The sequence below is a fragment of the Pelophylax lessonae genome, assembly GCF_965119305.1.
Source record: "Pelophylax lessonae genome assembly, chromosome: 6".
Lineage (NCBI taxonomy): Eukaryota > Metazoa > Chordata > Amphibia > Anura > Ranidae > Pelophylax > Pelophylax lessonae.
Genome location: NC_138773.1, coordinates 270,716,789 through 270,733,258, shown reverse-complemented (window position 1 = coordinate 270,733,258; position 16,470 = coordinate 270,716,789). Strand labels below are relative to the sequence as shown.

At 46.4% G+C, this 16,470-nt stretch overlaps 1 protein-coding gene across 2 annotated transcripts in view; it reads right to left on the bottom strand.

Moving 5' to 3' along the window:
• Nucleotides 1-4,432: 4,432 nt before the first annotated feature.
• Nucleotides 4,433-16,470, bottom strand: part of WDSUB1 (WD repeat, sterile alpha motif and U-box domain containing 1) — a gene marked incomplete at its 5' end in the record, with an annotated part of 56,365 nt that continues 44,327 nt past the window's right edge. For both annotated transcript variants that reach the window (XM_082260089.1, XM_082260090.1), the window contains 2 exons: nt 4,433-4,643; nt 6,118-6,307. In XM_082260089.1, coding sequence (XP_082116215.1) covers nt 6,129-6,307 — 179 coding nt within the window. In that variant the 3' untranslated portion in view covers nt 4,433-4,643; nt 6,118-6,128. The remainder of the gene's footprint in view (nt 4,644-6,117; nt 6,308-16,470) is intronic.

Below are 16,470 nucleotides of genomic sequence, written 5' to 3'. Positions count from 1 at the left end.
TTAAGAGGACTCTATTTATATGTTCTTGTTTCTTAACTGTTCAGCCTTACAGTTTTGGGGTAAACCGAAATTTCTTTGCATACTTTGGCAAATGTTTCAAAAGTTTATTCTCTGTACATACACAAAATGTTTAGGTTTCCTGGCAACTATAAGGCCCCGTTCAGCCCTTGCAATATATAAAGTGCGATTTTCACGCGGAAACGTATCGCTCATCGGGCCACCTATTCAGTTAAATGGGCTGCCCTATGCACATTTGTCACCCAAAAGACGCTCAATCTTGGCAGAATTGCACCATGTGTGGTTCAATTGAGGATAATGGCACCCAAATGTGCATTGTGCATTCTGCCACGAATTGGAATCACGGGTAGAATTGTGGTGATTCTGCCTATGATTTCAAATCGCCTTCTATGAACGGGGCCTAAGACAGAACATACTTGTAATGTGTCAGGTCAGTGTAAAAAAAAATAAAATGTTAAAACATTTAAAGTTACGTCCCAATATAGCTTATTTATTTTTACAACTTGTTATCTTCATTTGGCTGTAGCTATCTTTTTTGCACATCTACTGTACTTCCATAAGGAATAAAAAAACATTTTATAGACTGATGTGTTTGTGTTGGATTCTTAGAAGTAGTCAAAGTACATAGAAGACCTGCACACAAGAATTTACAGTGCTAGTTTGACCTTGTCCTAAACTAATGGAGTTGATTTGGTGAAGGAGTAGAGAATGTTCACTTACCGAAGGGCTCATTCATATGTCTGTCAATGCTCTGTGTTGATGCGGCAATTTGGCCTTTTTCACACGGTCTTCAGCTTGTATAAGAGCAGTGTAAACAGCAAGCTTTGACAAAGCATTTGCAGAGCTTTCAGCAAGTTTATTGAAGCTTTTAAAGTACCATTCAGCTTGTTTGTTAGGCCCCTTTCACACGGGCGATCCGATCCACCTGTCATTTTTTCAGGCGGACCTGATCGGATGCTCCATGCATCCCTATGGGGCAGCAGGTGTCAGCGGAAACATCTCCCCTGACACCCGCTGCTATCCGATCCTGTCTGTGAAATCCGTCTGGAGGTGGTCTGTTCTCATCCCATCTTCCCATAGATGACAGCGGGGATCTGACAGCTCCGTCTCTGCACACAGCGGAGACGGAGCTGTCATCTGCCTGATCAACGGGGATCAGCGGATCAATCCCCCGCTGAGAAGAACAAACTCCGTCGGGCGGTGTGCCCGTGTGAAAGGGGCCTTAATGTTGAACACAGATCTGAATAGGAGTGCTGATTGCCACTTTAAGCAAGCTGCCAGCAGGCTTCAGCACTTCTTGAAAGCCTGCTAGCATCTTGCCTAAAGTGGCAATCAACACCCCCAATAGGATCAGGGTTCAACATTTATAAACTGGAGCTAAATGGTACTTTATAGGATACAACAACGCTTGCTGAAAGCTCTGCAAATGCTTTGTCAAAGCTTGCTGTTCACAGTCACACCCTACTCTTATACAAGCTGAAGACCGTGTAAAAAAAGCCTTAATCAGCATTTTTTTAAAGCCTCATAATCATAACTGCCCTTAAACACCTGCCATGGAGATTACATAGGCACCACACAGTGCTGTACACACAGTAATGTGTGTTATGTCAAAAATTAAGCAGCATATCAACTTAAAAAAAAGAGGGGAGCCCTAAAACGCATAGTGCCAGTCCACCTTGCAGCAGATTGTGTCAGAGGGAGACTGGTACAGACCCGTTATTGGCATGGTTTTTGGCGGGTCCGGCTCTCCATCACCTGGTCCTTGTTGCTGTGGAGTGGAAGGTTCACCCTCTACCCCGGAGCTTCTCTCCCCTTGGCTCACTGTAAGTTTGGATATGTGTTGTGTAAATAAACTGATACATTTTACTGATCCAGTTCCTTGGCAACTCTGTTTCTTTTGCACACAAGGACAAGGGAAAAATGTGGAGTTTGCCCTCTCAGTACACCTAGAACACAGACTGTAACCATAAAATAGTCTGTGGACCAAGATCAGCTGAAGTTTATTATATATTACATGATGCATCAGGCTCTGCAAGAGCAGAAACAAAGAGGACCCACTGGAACGGTCCCCTGGCAGGCAGAGTGGACGTCTGGGACCCTTTGCTGTTACTGATTGTCTACATCAGCCTTTTTCAACCAGGATGCCATCAGGTTTCTTCAGAGGTGCCTTGATAAAATGCCTAAAAATTGCCCAATTGAATCCAAGCCAGCGAGGGGATCAAGCCTGCCTTTTAGTGCAGAAAGGAAATCACTGTGCTCAGGTGTTCTTTGTGCACCATTACAATCTTCTAACCGCAGGCATCCTAGCAACCAATGTCATCGGTTGATAAGGAGGAGGAGGGGGTCAGGCGCCTGCACAGCATTTTTGTTTGCCCTTCCCTGCTCCTCTCCATGAGTGAGGGCAACAAATGTCATTGGTTGATAAGGAGGAGGAGGGGGGTCAGGCGCCTGCACAGCATTCTTGTTTGGCCTTCCCTGCTCCTCTCCATCTGCACTGAGATCAAATTATCTGAGTGAGGGAGAAAAGAAACACTGAAATACTTGTCAGTACCAGTGTGCAAAAGTGTATTTACTGCGAAAGAATAAATAACCTCTAATGTTGGGTGTCCTACAAATGTGAATGTTGCTTTGATATATAAAACTATTTTTTTTTTTCCATTTTAGAATGGGATACCTTGAATAAAGGTTGAGAAACATTGGTCCCCATCATTATGTGTGAGCACCTTGATGGTGGCCCTGCTGTCCAAGCCTATGTTGTATTAGCCATCCTGTTGCTGGCAACAATTTTGCAGCAACAGAATCACTAGAGAGAGAAAAAAACAAACATTGCTCCTTTACTGGCAAGGTAGATTCTGCAGTGTTGTATAAAAATTATACCTTCCTATTCTGAGGCAAGGGAGCAACACCATTGAAACAGGTGAGTTTGTTATCTTTAAGTCCCCCGTGTTCCTAATATCTTAAATGTGAAAAATTACAGAATATTATATTAACATAATAATGTGCTTCTACTTGAAATAATATCCATTAAACAAGTGAAAATACAAAAATGATATATAACTTATAAATGGAAGCCCATAGTAGCCCAAAACCATCAATCAAAAAACACATTTGTAATCCAAAAAATCAATAGTAAAAGCAAAGTCAAATAAAGTCCTCTCAAGGCACTTTCATGAAAGTGTGTTAAATCCCCGTGATGTCCTATTAGAATTACATCACCAAAAATTCCACCACCGCTGTGTTTAATCTGACCCGCTCCCATAAGATAGCAACTCACTGGATCATATTGCCCCCCATTCTCATTCTTATGTCACACTAGTGGAGCCCTTCCTTTCTTTTTTACTTACCCATTAATGTGAATTCATACTGCAAGAGGGATGGAGAATTGGCTTACTAAGGAGAATATCAATATTGATCATTAAGCATATTCGCCCACGAGAATGGGGACAATACGATCCAGTGAGTTGCTGTCTTATTGGAGTGGGTCGAATTTGACACACAGTGGTGGTGGAATTTTTGGTGACGCACTTCTAATAGGACACCACGGGTGTTTATACACTTGCATGAAAGTGTCTTGAGAGAATTCTATTGGACTTTGTTTTCCCTATTTACTTTTTTGGATTACGAATTTGGTTTTTGATTGAAGATTTTGTGCTACTGTGGACTTACATTTATAAGTTATATATCTTTAGTGAATGTTGATGTGATAAGAGGCCCTCTGTCCTATGCAGAAATCTAGGCCAGAGCCCAAATCGGTCAGCATTTACTTGTTGACTATTGTACAGCACATTTATCATTTACATTTAAAAAAACAGTGTAATATGGGCATTAACTATCTTCCCTTTAGTGCCAGATAACAGTAGAATCACACAGGAATGCACTGTGATTTTAAGCCCTTTTATTTGAATTGGCTGAAATCGCACTGCATTGCAACAAAAGTAGTGTATGCAGCACTTTTAAAAATGTACTGCATGCGATCGGGTGGCGGCCAATGTACTGCATTTGCAATCTGCATTTGGGGTGCCGGTAATTACCTAACACCTGCAGCAGATTGCACACCCAGTACCTTTTGATTGCAGTGCAGAAAATGAGCACGGAATTCGGGTTTCCCACATCGCATTCTGGTATGGTCAGATAAGTGGGCAGGCTGCTAAGTGTATCACTAAGTAAAGTAATATAGCTTGTAGGATGCATAAAACATTACAGATGATGTACAATTAAATGTACTTAACATGTAAACATTGAAAAATTATTTTAGCAAGAATACAGCTTATTTGGTATATTTTGGTTTTTACAGTTTATTTATTTTAACATATGCACAAATCTTCACATAATCCTTTCTATATACAGCATATGTATGTACACACAGTGCAGGGTATTTAATACACATCTGACATGGTTAGCTCTATGCTAGTACATGTTTGTAAAATAGACAGACTAGGAACCATCATATTGTCATTATAAATAAGGCAGTAACACTTTCAGAAAAAAAAATGTAATCTTCCGGAGCTGCAGCTTGTTCCCTTTGTGATTTAGTTCATAGTAATGTGCAAATCAAGGTAATAATCCACTGGAATCACAGAGACCAGTAACAGCGACATTCCTGATGTTCGCTATGGTTTTCTGCTCTAAAAAAAAAAAAAAAAAAAAAAAACAGTCTTGAAAGCCGAGGTTAGAGACCATTTTATCAGTAGGAAAAGGTTTGGTAATTAGATGTACAGCGTATATATAAAAGAATCCCCCCTTTTAAATAATCACATTTTGTTGCTTTACAGCCTGAAATTAAGACCAATACAGTTTTTGTTTAATCCAGCTGTATTTACTCTTGTGTAATATAGTGTGTAACTTATAACATCCAAGTGTAAGCTATAACCCCAACATGTCAGAAAAAATCAAAACCAGAATAACGGAGTTGGAAAAAGGATCACCCCCCTTGTGTCAGTATTTTGTTAGGCCACCTTTTGCTTTAATTACAGCCTTTAAAGTCTGTTGGGATCTGTCTCTACTAACTTTGCACATCTAGACTTGTTTAAGTACAGTTAAATTTGATGGTGACCATTTGTGGACTTAATGTCTTCAAGTCATTCCACAGATATACACATATATGATATATGTATACGTGTATATATATAATATGTGTGTGTATATATACTTTAACTTATTTATAGTTATTTATTATATTATAATTTATGATTTTGTGTTTCAAACTTTATCATACCTGAGATGTTATAAAGAAGAACGCACTGTAAAAAAAATCATATGTAAATAGTTGGTTTGGGCTGCTCGTCCTTAAGAATTACATGCAAAATAATGGTACCGCTTTCAGCACCTAAAATCGGAAACAATCATTCCGCCAGGGAGGGTAATAGTGTTTGTGTGGAAAAAAAAAAAAAAAAAAAAAAACACTTAGGCTAGGTTCTCATATGTCCGCCTGCAGTTTGCAGCTGGGGTTTCGGTGCATTTCTGTACACAGGCGATTCAGGTGCAAATTTTTGCCTAAATTCGCACCTGAACCAGACCCAAAAACGCACAGGACCCTTTATGAAACCGCACTGGACATGTGTGAACCGGCTCCATTGAGAGTCATTCGCATGTTATGCAAATGGGATGCAGTTTAAAGCTCATCCAGTTCTCATATGTGAACCCAGCCTTGGACATCCTTCACACCAGTCCGAGCATTACTTGGAATGCATATTATGACTAGGCAGGCCACTCATTTTACATGGGCTAACACACAATTCAGGAACCTTTTTTTCTTTTTACATGCTTGTACAAGGCCAGTAACTCTTTTCCTGGGAGCTTCTCTTTACCACTTCAATGCCATCAAGTGTTTAGAAACCATAACTACCAACCTATTCTAGAGCGCAGTTTAAAAATGGCACCCTGGGTACACTCAGAGCATGCAGAATGCCTGTGATTGTCCCGTCAAAAGGCACAGATCGCAAAAATGCAGAGAGCGTCTATGAGCCTTGGTATATCGCAAATCGATCCCAAATGTAAACACTTTCTGTACAATACTGTTTTTGAACAATCTCCCCTTTCTTAGTAAATCAATGGTTATTGACAGATTCCTCTGTTTTAATGGTAATGTCAGCAACTTACTGATATACAAATTAGGTTGTCGCTTGCTTGTCTTTATGGTCAGGCCTTGTCTCTAGCCAGCGGTTTAGCGCCATTTTTAGTGTTCGGTTAGGAGTCAGAAGAAGGTTCTCTAGTGGAAGGTTGGTCATAGGACTTGTCCTCCTTGTACTAATCCAGCTTTCAATCGCACTTCTCTCATAAGAATAACCATCTATGTAATTATAAAAAAAAGAGCACATTATAAATCAGTCCTGTGGTGCCTATTAGGAAGTACTAATAAAAGTGGCTTTATTGCCAATTCCAAGCAACGTCCTTGTTTTATTTACTTGCTGGTTGCTATGAACAACAGGTCCAATGTTGTTCCAGCTTTATTTCATGTAATTTTTTTTCTTCTAAATAAATCCCACAATCTATGCAAACATTTCATGGACAGCATCAAACAGCAACAGGGTTATTAGCAGAGTATGGACATTTCCCATTGGGCCCAGGGGCTATTTTAGCATCTTTACATAACACAGACTACAAAAAAAAGCTGAAACTTCCTAAGCAAGCTTAGCAAGAATTTAAACCACTCCAACTCACCTAGGACCGGTCCCAAATTTCCACTATCTGTACAAAAATGCCCCAGCATTTAAAGGATAAGCTCACCTTTAAAGCGGTTGTAAACCCTATGAAAAAAAAAAATAAAAAAAAAAAACCTGCAAGACAAAGGCATAATGAGCTAGTATGCATTGCATACTAGCCCATTATGTTTAACTTACCTTAAAACGAAGCCCCGACACGGACCCCCGGACATCGATGCGGGCGCTGCCATGATCCCTCGTCGTCTCTTCCGGGTTCGGCGGCTCCGGCGCGCTGATTGGCCGGAAGAGACGGCTCCAGCGCGCTGATTGGCCGGAGCCGCGATGACGTCACTCCCGCGCGTGCGCGCGGGAGTGATTTTTCCGGCAAGCTCCCGGCAAGTTAATTGAAGGTCCCCCCGGACCTTCAGAGCGCATGCACCGCTCGCGCGAGCGGCTGCATGCACTGTAAATATCTCCTAAACCGTGCCGGTTTAGGAGATATTATTTGTACCTACAGGTAAGCCTTATTATAGGCTTACCTGTAGGTAAAAGTGTCAAAAAGCGGGATACAACCGCTTTAACAGAAAAAAATTGGATTTTTGACTTACCGTAAAATCCATTTCTCTGATGTTCATTGATGGACACAGCTCCTGATTCTTCTTAACCATTGGGTTATACTGCGCCCTACAGGAGGAGGACACTAGGCAGGAATAAGCTTGACTATGCATATGGGCAGTCCCAGGGGGTATACACCCACACTCAGCTATAGGCACTCAGTTTTGTTACAAGCAGGGTCAGAAGAAAGCCAACTCCACAGAGGGGTGGGTGCTGTGTCTGTCAATGAACATCAGAGAAATTGATTTTTACGGTAAGTCAAAAATCCCATTTCTCTATCGCTCATTGACAGACGTAGTCCTCGGTGATACAGCACCTTCGGGTTATGTTGCCTCCACAGGAGTAGGACTAGACAGGAAATAAAATGCTCTGGCCACACCCTAGGGGCAGTCCCAGAGGGTATATCCTCTCTCTCTCTGCCTCAGCAAATCAGTTTTTTTCTGTCTAGTCAGGAGTAAGGACCTAGATACCTTGCTGGATTTTTTTCTTAGAAAAGAATTTTTTAAGACAGCTTTTTTTCTCCAGTGTTCCTGTGAGATCTTCAAGCAAGAAAGCTGAACTGGGCGACGGGCTGGATGTTGAGATCCAGTGGTCACCCCAGTTCAGCCTACGAGCGCGTGCAGGCCATAGCTCCGCGCTGGGTCGGCCGCGACATAGTCCCACTGGACGGGGACTGACCCTGCGAGTTAAACGTCTCGCTGAAACGCCAAAGACAATGAGTCACGGCGCCCGTATTGGTCGACAGCCCTCCTACCTCGGTGGAGAGGGGTACTGTCAGGAGTTGGCGCCCGCCTGGTTCCGGTATGGTGAGTAGTATGTTCCCCCTTTCCCCCTGACGGGTCTTGTGGTGAACGTGGGCCCCTCTCTGTAATGGTAAGGATGGGTTCCCCTCTATCCTACAACATGTCACAGATCCCCCTAATTGAGTGTGTTTTTTGTGTACAAGAAGCCAGGAGGCTTGGTTTGGGAGCTGACAATCTAATTGTAAAGATGTGTAAATGATTGTAGTCAGTGGCAGTACTAGAACTTTACTGTGATAGTATAAGGTATCCTACCTGTCAGTAGCCACAGGGCGATGTCTATACATGTATACTGCATTCCAGATCATTCCTCCAGCTAAGCAGCGGACCGCATACGGCCCGCTAGGGTCTGGTACCTCCGACCACGTTGACCACCATGAGGGTGAAGGGTTGTGAGGCCGAGATCCTTCTGCAGACATGCCGCTATTCTGTGCAGGCCGCCGCCATTGTCTGGTAGATCGCACGAGGCCGCCATTTTGGTGTAGCCTCGTGTCTCCAGCATGGGGGCGGCCATGTTTGAGGTGACTCAAACACCTCATGGAGCCAGGGGGAGGAGCCGGCAGGCGTGTTAAGGGGCGGAGCCGCCTCTTTTACCCAGGAAATAGGGCCAAAGACTTCCTGTCTGTAACAAGACAAGCACTGAGCAAGCTGATGAAAACTTCTGTGCATCAGGGATGAGCCTTGGGGTCTGTCTCTCTCTCTCTCTCTGGGGTCCAAAAAGGCAGGTAACACTGAGGGGCGCTGTTGCGACTGGGGGACACAAAAAAAAAAAAAAAAGTTTTTTTTTTTACTTTGTCATTTTTTGTCGCTGGCAAGTGTCTTGTATAATCATTGACCCTGCCGCATAGGTATCCCCACCTGATCCCCTCAAGGTGGCCGCAGGACCCTCCAGTACCCCACTTGTTTTTAATGCATTATCGGCAATTTTGGAGTCTTTGGTATCCCGGGTGGAGGTGGCCTGTCAGGGACGGGGGTCAAGTAGCGACCCCCGCCTACCCCTATTGTTTATCAGATACTTCAGATACGGATTCGGGAATCTGGTCAATGCAGTTGCAGGTCCCTCTTAGGGGGCTGTTGTCTCAGGTAATATCTCCTCAGCAGTGAGGAGCACGTTTCTGCCTCCGCCATAGCACAAGAGTGGTGGATGCACTAGTTGTGTCCGTCCGGGAAACCTTTAGTCTTGAGGTTACACCGGCAGGGGTAGCTGAGACTGAGATTCCTTTTTGGTACTTTTTAGCCTACCAAAAGGGCGAAGGATTTTCCTTTACCCAAATGGGGTCGTTTTGAAACGAACCCCTGTTATTTCCAAACGCATGGCTAGGTGCTATCCGTTTGAGGAATTCCTCTTTATAGGATAGACGGTACCACCTGCTGTCTTGCCACAGACTGTTAGGATAAAAAGACCTCGTAACTAACGAGGACCTTCCTTTTCTGCTCATATAGAGTTGTTCGTTCCGCGAGGGCGGGCGATAAGGCGAAACCCTCCAAAGCCCCTTTAGAGGGGTTTCAAAGGGCGCTGGTCGGGTAAACAAAGAGTCCGGCTCAGCCAAGCCTGAAGAATATAGCCTGATGCGCCCCTACCCATCTCTGGGGTGGGGGGGGGGGTGTCTTCACCGGTTTCTGGAGGACACAGGATCGAGTTTCGATCACTTCCACCGGTGCGATTCTGCCCTTCTAACATTGAACGGTTTCAGGGGTTCTATTCGAACCTATTCACAATGCCCAGGAAAGAGGGCAAGGTGCGTCCAAATCTGGACTTGGGAAGAAATAGAGTCCATCCGTACAGTGGTGGCCTCCCTGCATAAAAGAGATTTCCTGGCGTCCATAGACATATAGGATGCCTATCTTTATATCCCCATCATCGCAGGACATCAGCGTTTTTTCGCTTTCCCAAAGATCATCCCTGGTTCCCACCAGGAGACTGAACTATCTGGGCCTAAGGTTGGATACATCCTGGGCAAGAGAGTTTCTCCTTGCTGGGAAACTCCAGAAGGTTCAGTCAACGATTCGGATGTTGCTGTCCGTCAATTGGCTGGGACTGATGGTGGCCTTCTTAGAGGCAGTACCGTATACCCAGTCTCATACCCGAATTCTCCTGAAGGAGATTCTTTTTTAATGGAATCAGAATTTCCGATTCCCTGGACAATCTGATCCGGTTGAGCGAGAGGACCAGGAAGTCTCCGATGCTCAACCAGGGGAAGTCATTTCTTCCGATAGTATCCAGATTACCAATAAGGGTATCGGAATTGAGAGCGATCAGATTTTGTCTGATTTACTGGATCGAGCAGCTCTAGAGCAGCCCGATTCGGATCCGATCGCATATGGCCTCTTCATCCAGAGGTTTTTTCCCTAGCTGTCCCTTCATTGGGACATCCCGGATGTGGATCTGTTGGCACCTTGGCCTAACAGGAAGGTGCGGAGGTTTGTAGCTCGCGCCACGATCCTCTAGCGGACGCAGCAGAAACGCTGATCGCCCCGTGGGGGCAGTATCAGCTACGGCATGCCTTCCATCCTCTCAAGTTGCTGCGGGAACTTCTTCGCAGGATAGAGGTGGAGGGAATTCCAGTTATTCTGGAAATTCTGGATTGACCTCGTCAAGCCTGGTACGCCGACTTGGCGAGGCTAGTCGTGGACGCTCCTTGGAGACTTCCTCTCAGGGAGGATTTGCGGTCTCAGGGACCGATCTTCCATCTTGCTTTACAGTGGCTGGCTTATTGGCCTGGCCATTGAGACCCAGGTACTGAAGGACAAGGGAGTGTCAGCTTCAGTTATTCCTACCTCCAGTTAAAGCAAGGAAAGCGACTTCCAGCACATGGAAGTCTTATATTGCATGGTGTGAATCTATTGGATTTTCCCCACATACCTATTCGGTGACCCGAATTTTGGTCTTTCTGCAACAAGGGGTTGAGCAGAAACTATCCTTGAGCACGATCAAGGGTCAGGTTTTCGGCGTTAGCAATCTTCTTTCAAGAAACCTTTGGCTAATCATTCCTTGGTGCGGAATTTCATCCAGGGGGTGCGACATCTGGCTCCGCCAGTGCGCGCACCCTTACCGCCTGGTATCTTAATTTAGTGTGGTCGGTTCTTCAGAAACTTCTCTTTGAAGATATTAGGGAGATTCCCTTGCTTACATTCCCAGAAGGTGGCCTTCTTGGTGGCCATTAATTCTCTATGCAGGGTGTCAGAACTGGCCGCATTATCCTGTCGTTCCCCAGATCTGGTGGTTCATAGGGATAAGGTGGTTCTTCTTCCGAATCCATCCTTCCTTCCTAAAGTGGTTTTCGTAAGACGGGCTCACTTTTTGTGATCACGGATAGCCCTTGAAGGGGGTTGCCTGTGTCTGCCGCGACCATATCTACATGGATCAGTCAGACGGTGGTACAGGCTTATTCTATTAAGGGTCGGAATCCTCCGTTCCCTGTTAGGGCGCACTTCACTCGAGCGCTCAGTACTTCCTGGGCCTTTCGCCATCAGGCGTCAGTGGTCCAGGTATGTAAAGCGGCCACCTGGTCGTCGGTACATACCTTTACAAAATGTTATAAAATTGATGTGATGGCATCGGCGGATGCCTCATTTGGCCGCAAGGTTTTGCAGGCCGCAATTTGAGGAGACCGGTGGTCTACCTCGAGGGTTTTTTCTGTTTGAAAATTTTTTTGTTGAGTCTCATCATTAAGGATGAGCATTGTAAACTTCTAGTTGGCACCGGTTGTGCCTTCTAGATTTGGATTTGATTTCCATTTTCCCACCCCTCATTTGTGATACTGCTCTGGGACTTCCCGAAGGTGCTGTATCACCGAGGACTACGTCTGTCAATGAGCGATAGAGAAAAATGGATTTTTGTAAAATCTTAGCGTAAAATCCTTTTCTCTTAGCTCATTGACAGACGTAGTACCCGCCCCTCTGTTTTTTTGAGTTGGGTTGGGTTAAATTCTCTAAAGACTGCTTTTATGACATAACTGATTTGCTGAGGCAGAGAGAGAGAGGATATACCCTCTGGGACTGCCCCTAGGGTGTGGCCAGAGCATTTTATTTCCTGTCTAGTCCTACTCCTGTGGAGGCAACATAACCCGAAGGTGCTGTATCACCGAGGACTACGTCTGTCAATGAGCTAAGAGAAAAGGATTTTACGGTAAGATTTTACAAAAATCCATTTTTTCTTTTTCCTTCATTGACGGACACAGCTCCTGATTCTTCTTAACCATTGGGACGTCCCAAAGCAGTGTCAAACATGAGGGGTGGGAAACAGCAGAAAAAAATTCCTAAGGCCAACTAAAGCCAACCAGGTAACGTGGAGCTCAACCACAAACAACTGCTCACCTAAAAAAAAAAATATACCCTCAAAGAGGACCAGATTCTCCAAACAGCAGCCAGTAAAACCTTGCGGCCAAAAGAAGCATCCGCAGATGCCAACTTTACAAAAAACTGTGTTAAATTGTGCACCGACAACCAGGTGGCCGCCTTGCAAACCTGCGTCACTGACGCTGGATGACGGAAAGCCCAAGAGACACTAAACGCCCTAGTAGAGTGCGCCTTGACAGGGAAAGGAGGAACCTGACTCTTGATGCAACAGACCTGAACCACCATCTGATCCATCTGCAAATGGTCGCAAAAGAAGCAGACAACCCTTTGTGAGGTCTGTCCGTGAGCACAAATAGAGTCTGACTTCCTAAAAGACTCCATAGCTGTCAGGTACACCCTAATTGCCTGAAACACATGCAAGGCAATTTCCTTTGGGTGTTTTGGCCTGGGACACAGGGGAGGCCACACGATGTCTTCATTGAAATGACAGTCAGAGACCACCTTAGGAAGGAATGACGGACAGAGGCAAAGCACCACCTTATCCTTTTGAATCACTAGAAGGTGAAGGACAGGATAACACCGCCAGTTCCAACACCATGCGCACAGAGGTAATAGCCACCTAAGAAGGCCAACTTCTGGGGCAGTGAAGTCTCCCAAATATTTTCAAAGGGAGTCTTTTGTAGAGCTGAAAGCACAATGTTAAGATTCCAGGGCGACAACGGAGCCCGCACTGAAGGAACCAAATGTCGGACACCTTGAAGAAAAGGTACGCACCAGGGAGTGTGTGTGGCCAAAGGTCGTTGGAAAAAGACCACCAAAAACCGTTATCTGGCCCTTGATGGTACTCAAGGCCCCAGGTTGAACGAAGGTTAAGATCTGATCCACCGAGAAGGAACGTGGATGAACCCTGAGAGACATACCACGCAATGTACGTCTTCCACGTACAATGGTAGATCTTCCTAGAAGTCGATTTCCTAGCTTTTAACAGTGTAGGAATCACCGACTCAGACAAACCTCCATCCTTCAGCACTTGGTGTTCAACAGCCAAGCCGTCAAGCCAGGGACTGTAAAGCAGGATGGAAGATTGGTCCTGGGGACAGCAGATCCTCCCTGAGAGGAAGTCCCCCAAGGAGCATCAGTGACCAGCCGTACCAGATCGGTGTACCAAGACCGGCGAGGCCAGTCTGGAGCCACTATAAGGACTGGAATCCCTTTGCCTGGATCCTGCACAGGAGTCGTGGCAGAAGTTTGAGAGGCTGGAATGAATCAATCAGCCCACCTTCGAACGCCGGCTACTTACCAAGCCGCGAGGACACTTCTTGTGCCCCCTTAGTGATTGACAGCCATGGCATTGTCCAAATTAATTCGTACCTACACCTCAGAGGACAAATTGTCCAATGAGCCAGACAAAGTCTGATTGCTCGGAGTTCCAGTACATTAATCTGCAGTCTGGACTCTGCCAGAGTCCGGACCCCCTGAGCACGTCTGTGCTGAGAACATCTTCCCACTCGGACAGGCTGGCAACCGTTGTGACAACCTTCCAGTAAATGGGGAGAGAGGATTTTCCCTGTCCAAGTGCTGGAGAACGAAGCCACCTCTAGAGACTGTGGATCATGTCCCATTTTACCAGAATCTCTTTAGGAGTGATTAGGCCCAGCACCCGCATGCAAGCCCTGAGGGATGACCATTTACTGAACAACAGAAGCTGAATTGCCTGCTGCAATGTCTGGAGTTTTTCCAGAGGAAGAAACACTCCGGCTGAGGCCGAAGGTCGAGTCAGACCCAGATAGTCCAGTTTTTGTGACAGAACCAAAGCAGACTCCTGAAGGTCCAGAATCCAACCAAACCCCCTCAGAGTTCACAGAGCAATCTCTAGTTGGCTTTAGAGACCACGCGCAGAAGATCGTCCAGGTACCCCAGTACCACGATCCCCCGCTGACTCAAACAATGCCAGCCCCGGGGGGCCAACATTCTTTTGAAGACCCGAGGAGCGGCGGCGAGACTAAGGTCGACGCCACAAACTGATAATACTCCCCTCCCACGGCAAAACAGAGGAAGAACTAGTGACCGGCGCATATTAAAATATGCAGGTAGGTGTCCTTCATGTCGATAGAAGCGAAAAGAAATCCCCCTAATGTAGGGACACTACTACTGTGTGAATGGACTCCATGTGGAACTTCTGTACTCGCACAAAGTTTAGCGCCTTAAGGTTCAGAATTGGACATATCTTGCCTTCCTTCCTGGGGACTGTAAAGACGTTTGAGTAAAAAACCCCTGAAAACATTCCGAAGTCGGAACAGGAACAGTCTCCCTTGAAGTAACAAGTCTTGCACTGCCCCAAAGAGATCCCGTAAGAGATCTGGGGACACGTGTAGGTTGGAAGAGAAGAACCTTTCCGGAGGATAAGACCGAACTTGATCTTGTAGCCTGAACAAATAACTTTGTGGACCTACTTGTCCTGTAAGTCCAGGGAAGACGTCCCACCACCCCAGATATTGGTGAGGGCGCCCCTGCATGCAGAGGCAGCCTTGTCCGCAGGTCTGATAGACCCCGCTTGTGGCTAAACAAACCAGGTCCTCTTGGAACCTCTGGTGGAGGCCCTGACTTTTGATCGTGAGACCCTGAGAGATGAAAAGGCCTCTTATGAGCCGAGGAGAATGAAGAGTACTCTTACCCCCTGCGAGACCCTTTACGATGTTATCCAAGGAAGCTCCAAACAGGCGATTACCCTACAAGGAGATCAGATAAGGCCTTCTTAGAAGTCTGGTCTGCAGTTCAGCCAGATAATATGTCGAAGGACCACTGCTGATACCTACAGCCTAGAAATCAAAGGAGCCATATCCAAAAAGTCATCCAAGTTCAATTGTAGCCCCTGGACCAACTGATCCACCAGCTCTGCAAAGACAGGGGGAAGTTGTTTCCCCCTCCACGTCCTGGCATAAAAGTTTAGCCCACTCGTCAGCGTTTGCAACACCAGGGCACTAGTAAATACCGGCCTAAGTGCCAAACCAACCACAGCAAACAAATGGCAGGCCAGAGCATCCACCCTCCTATCAGCCAAACCTTTAAAGGTCGGGGATTCCCCAACCGGAATTAAGATGCTTTATTTAACCTTTAAACCGATGAGTCCACTACAGGTGGGACCGTCCACCTTTTAATGCACTTATCCTCATAAGGACACCACAAGCAAAATGCGCCCGACTCGGCCGCATGGCCTAGTAGGCCGCAAAGCCACAGCCTAAATTTCTGTGGGCGCCCAGCCGCTTGGACGTGAACCCCAGCAGAGCCAACCACCCAGAGGCAGCGGAGGGGACGGTGGATGCCTAAACGGGAAGCAGTGGTCTCAGCCACCCTTACGGGTACCGCTTCACAAAGTTTCCAAGTAGGCCGCAAAGCTGCGGCCTAAATTTTTGGCCGCGTGAGGCGCGTACCCGCGGATGTTAAACCATCAGCTCCCCCAGCCCAACAACCGCTGCAGGGAGCCCAGAGGACATCCCTGCCCTAGTCACCAACCCCCAGGATGGCAGGGAACCCTGCTAAACCCCCAGTTGCGCATCAGGAAAACCCCGTTAGCAGCAACTCCAACTAGCCCCCCTTAAGAGCATGTGGCAACAGCCAAATAACCTCACCCGGGAACCACCGCGTGTACCCACAAATGTTAAACAATCTGCTCCACCAGCCCAACAACCGTCGAAGGGAGCCCAGAGGACATCCCTGCCCTAGTCACCAACCCCCAGGATGGCAGGGAACCCTGCTCAACCTCCCGCTATGCACCAGGAATACCTTGTTAGCAGCAACTCCATCCAGTCCCCCTTAAGAGCATGTGACAACAGCCAGCTCATAACCTCACCCACAGTGACCCCTGGAATTTTAGAGGGGCTGGGGCGGAAGAAGGGGAACCCGCCTTCCCAGGGAGGGGCCCACGTCCATCCCAAAACCCTCCACGGGTAGAGGGGGGACAGCTACTTACCACACCAGGAACAGAGTGGGCACTGCTCCATCGTACTGTGGGTGCTGTCGGCCAGGAGGAAACGCTGTGACTCAGGACTAAGCCAGTTCGTATGCGCCCTCGCGAGACGTTTAACTCGCAGGCCAGC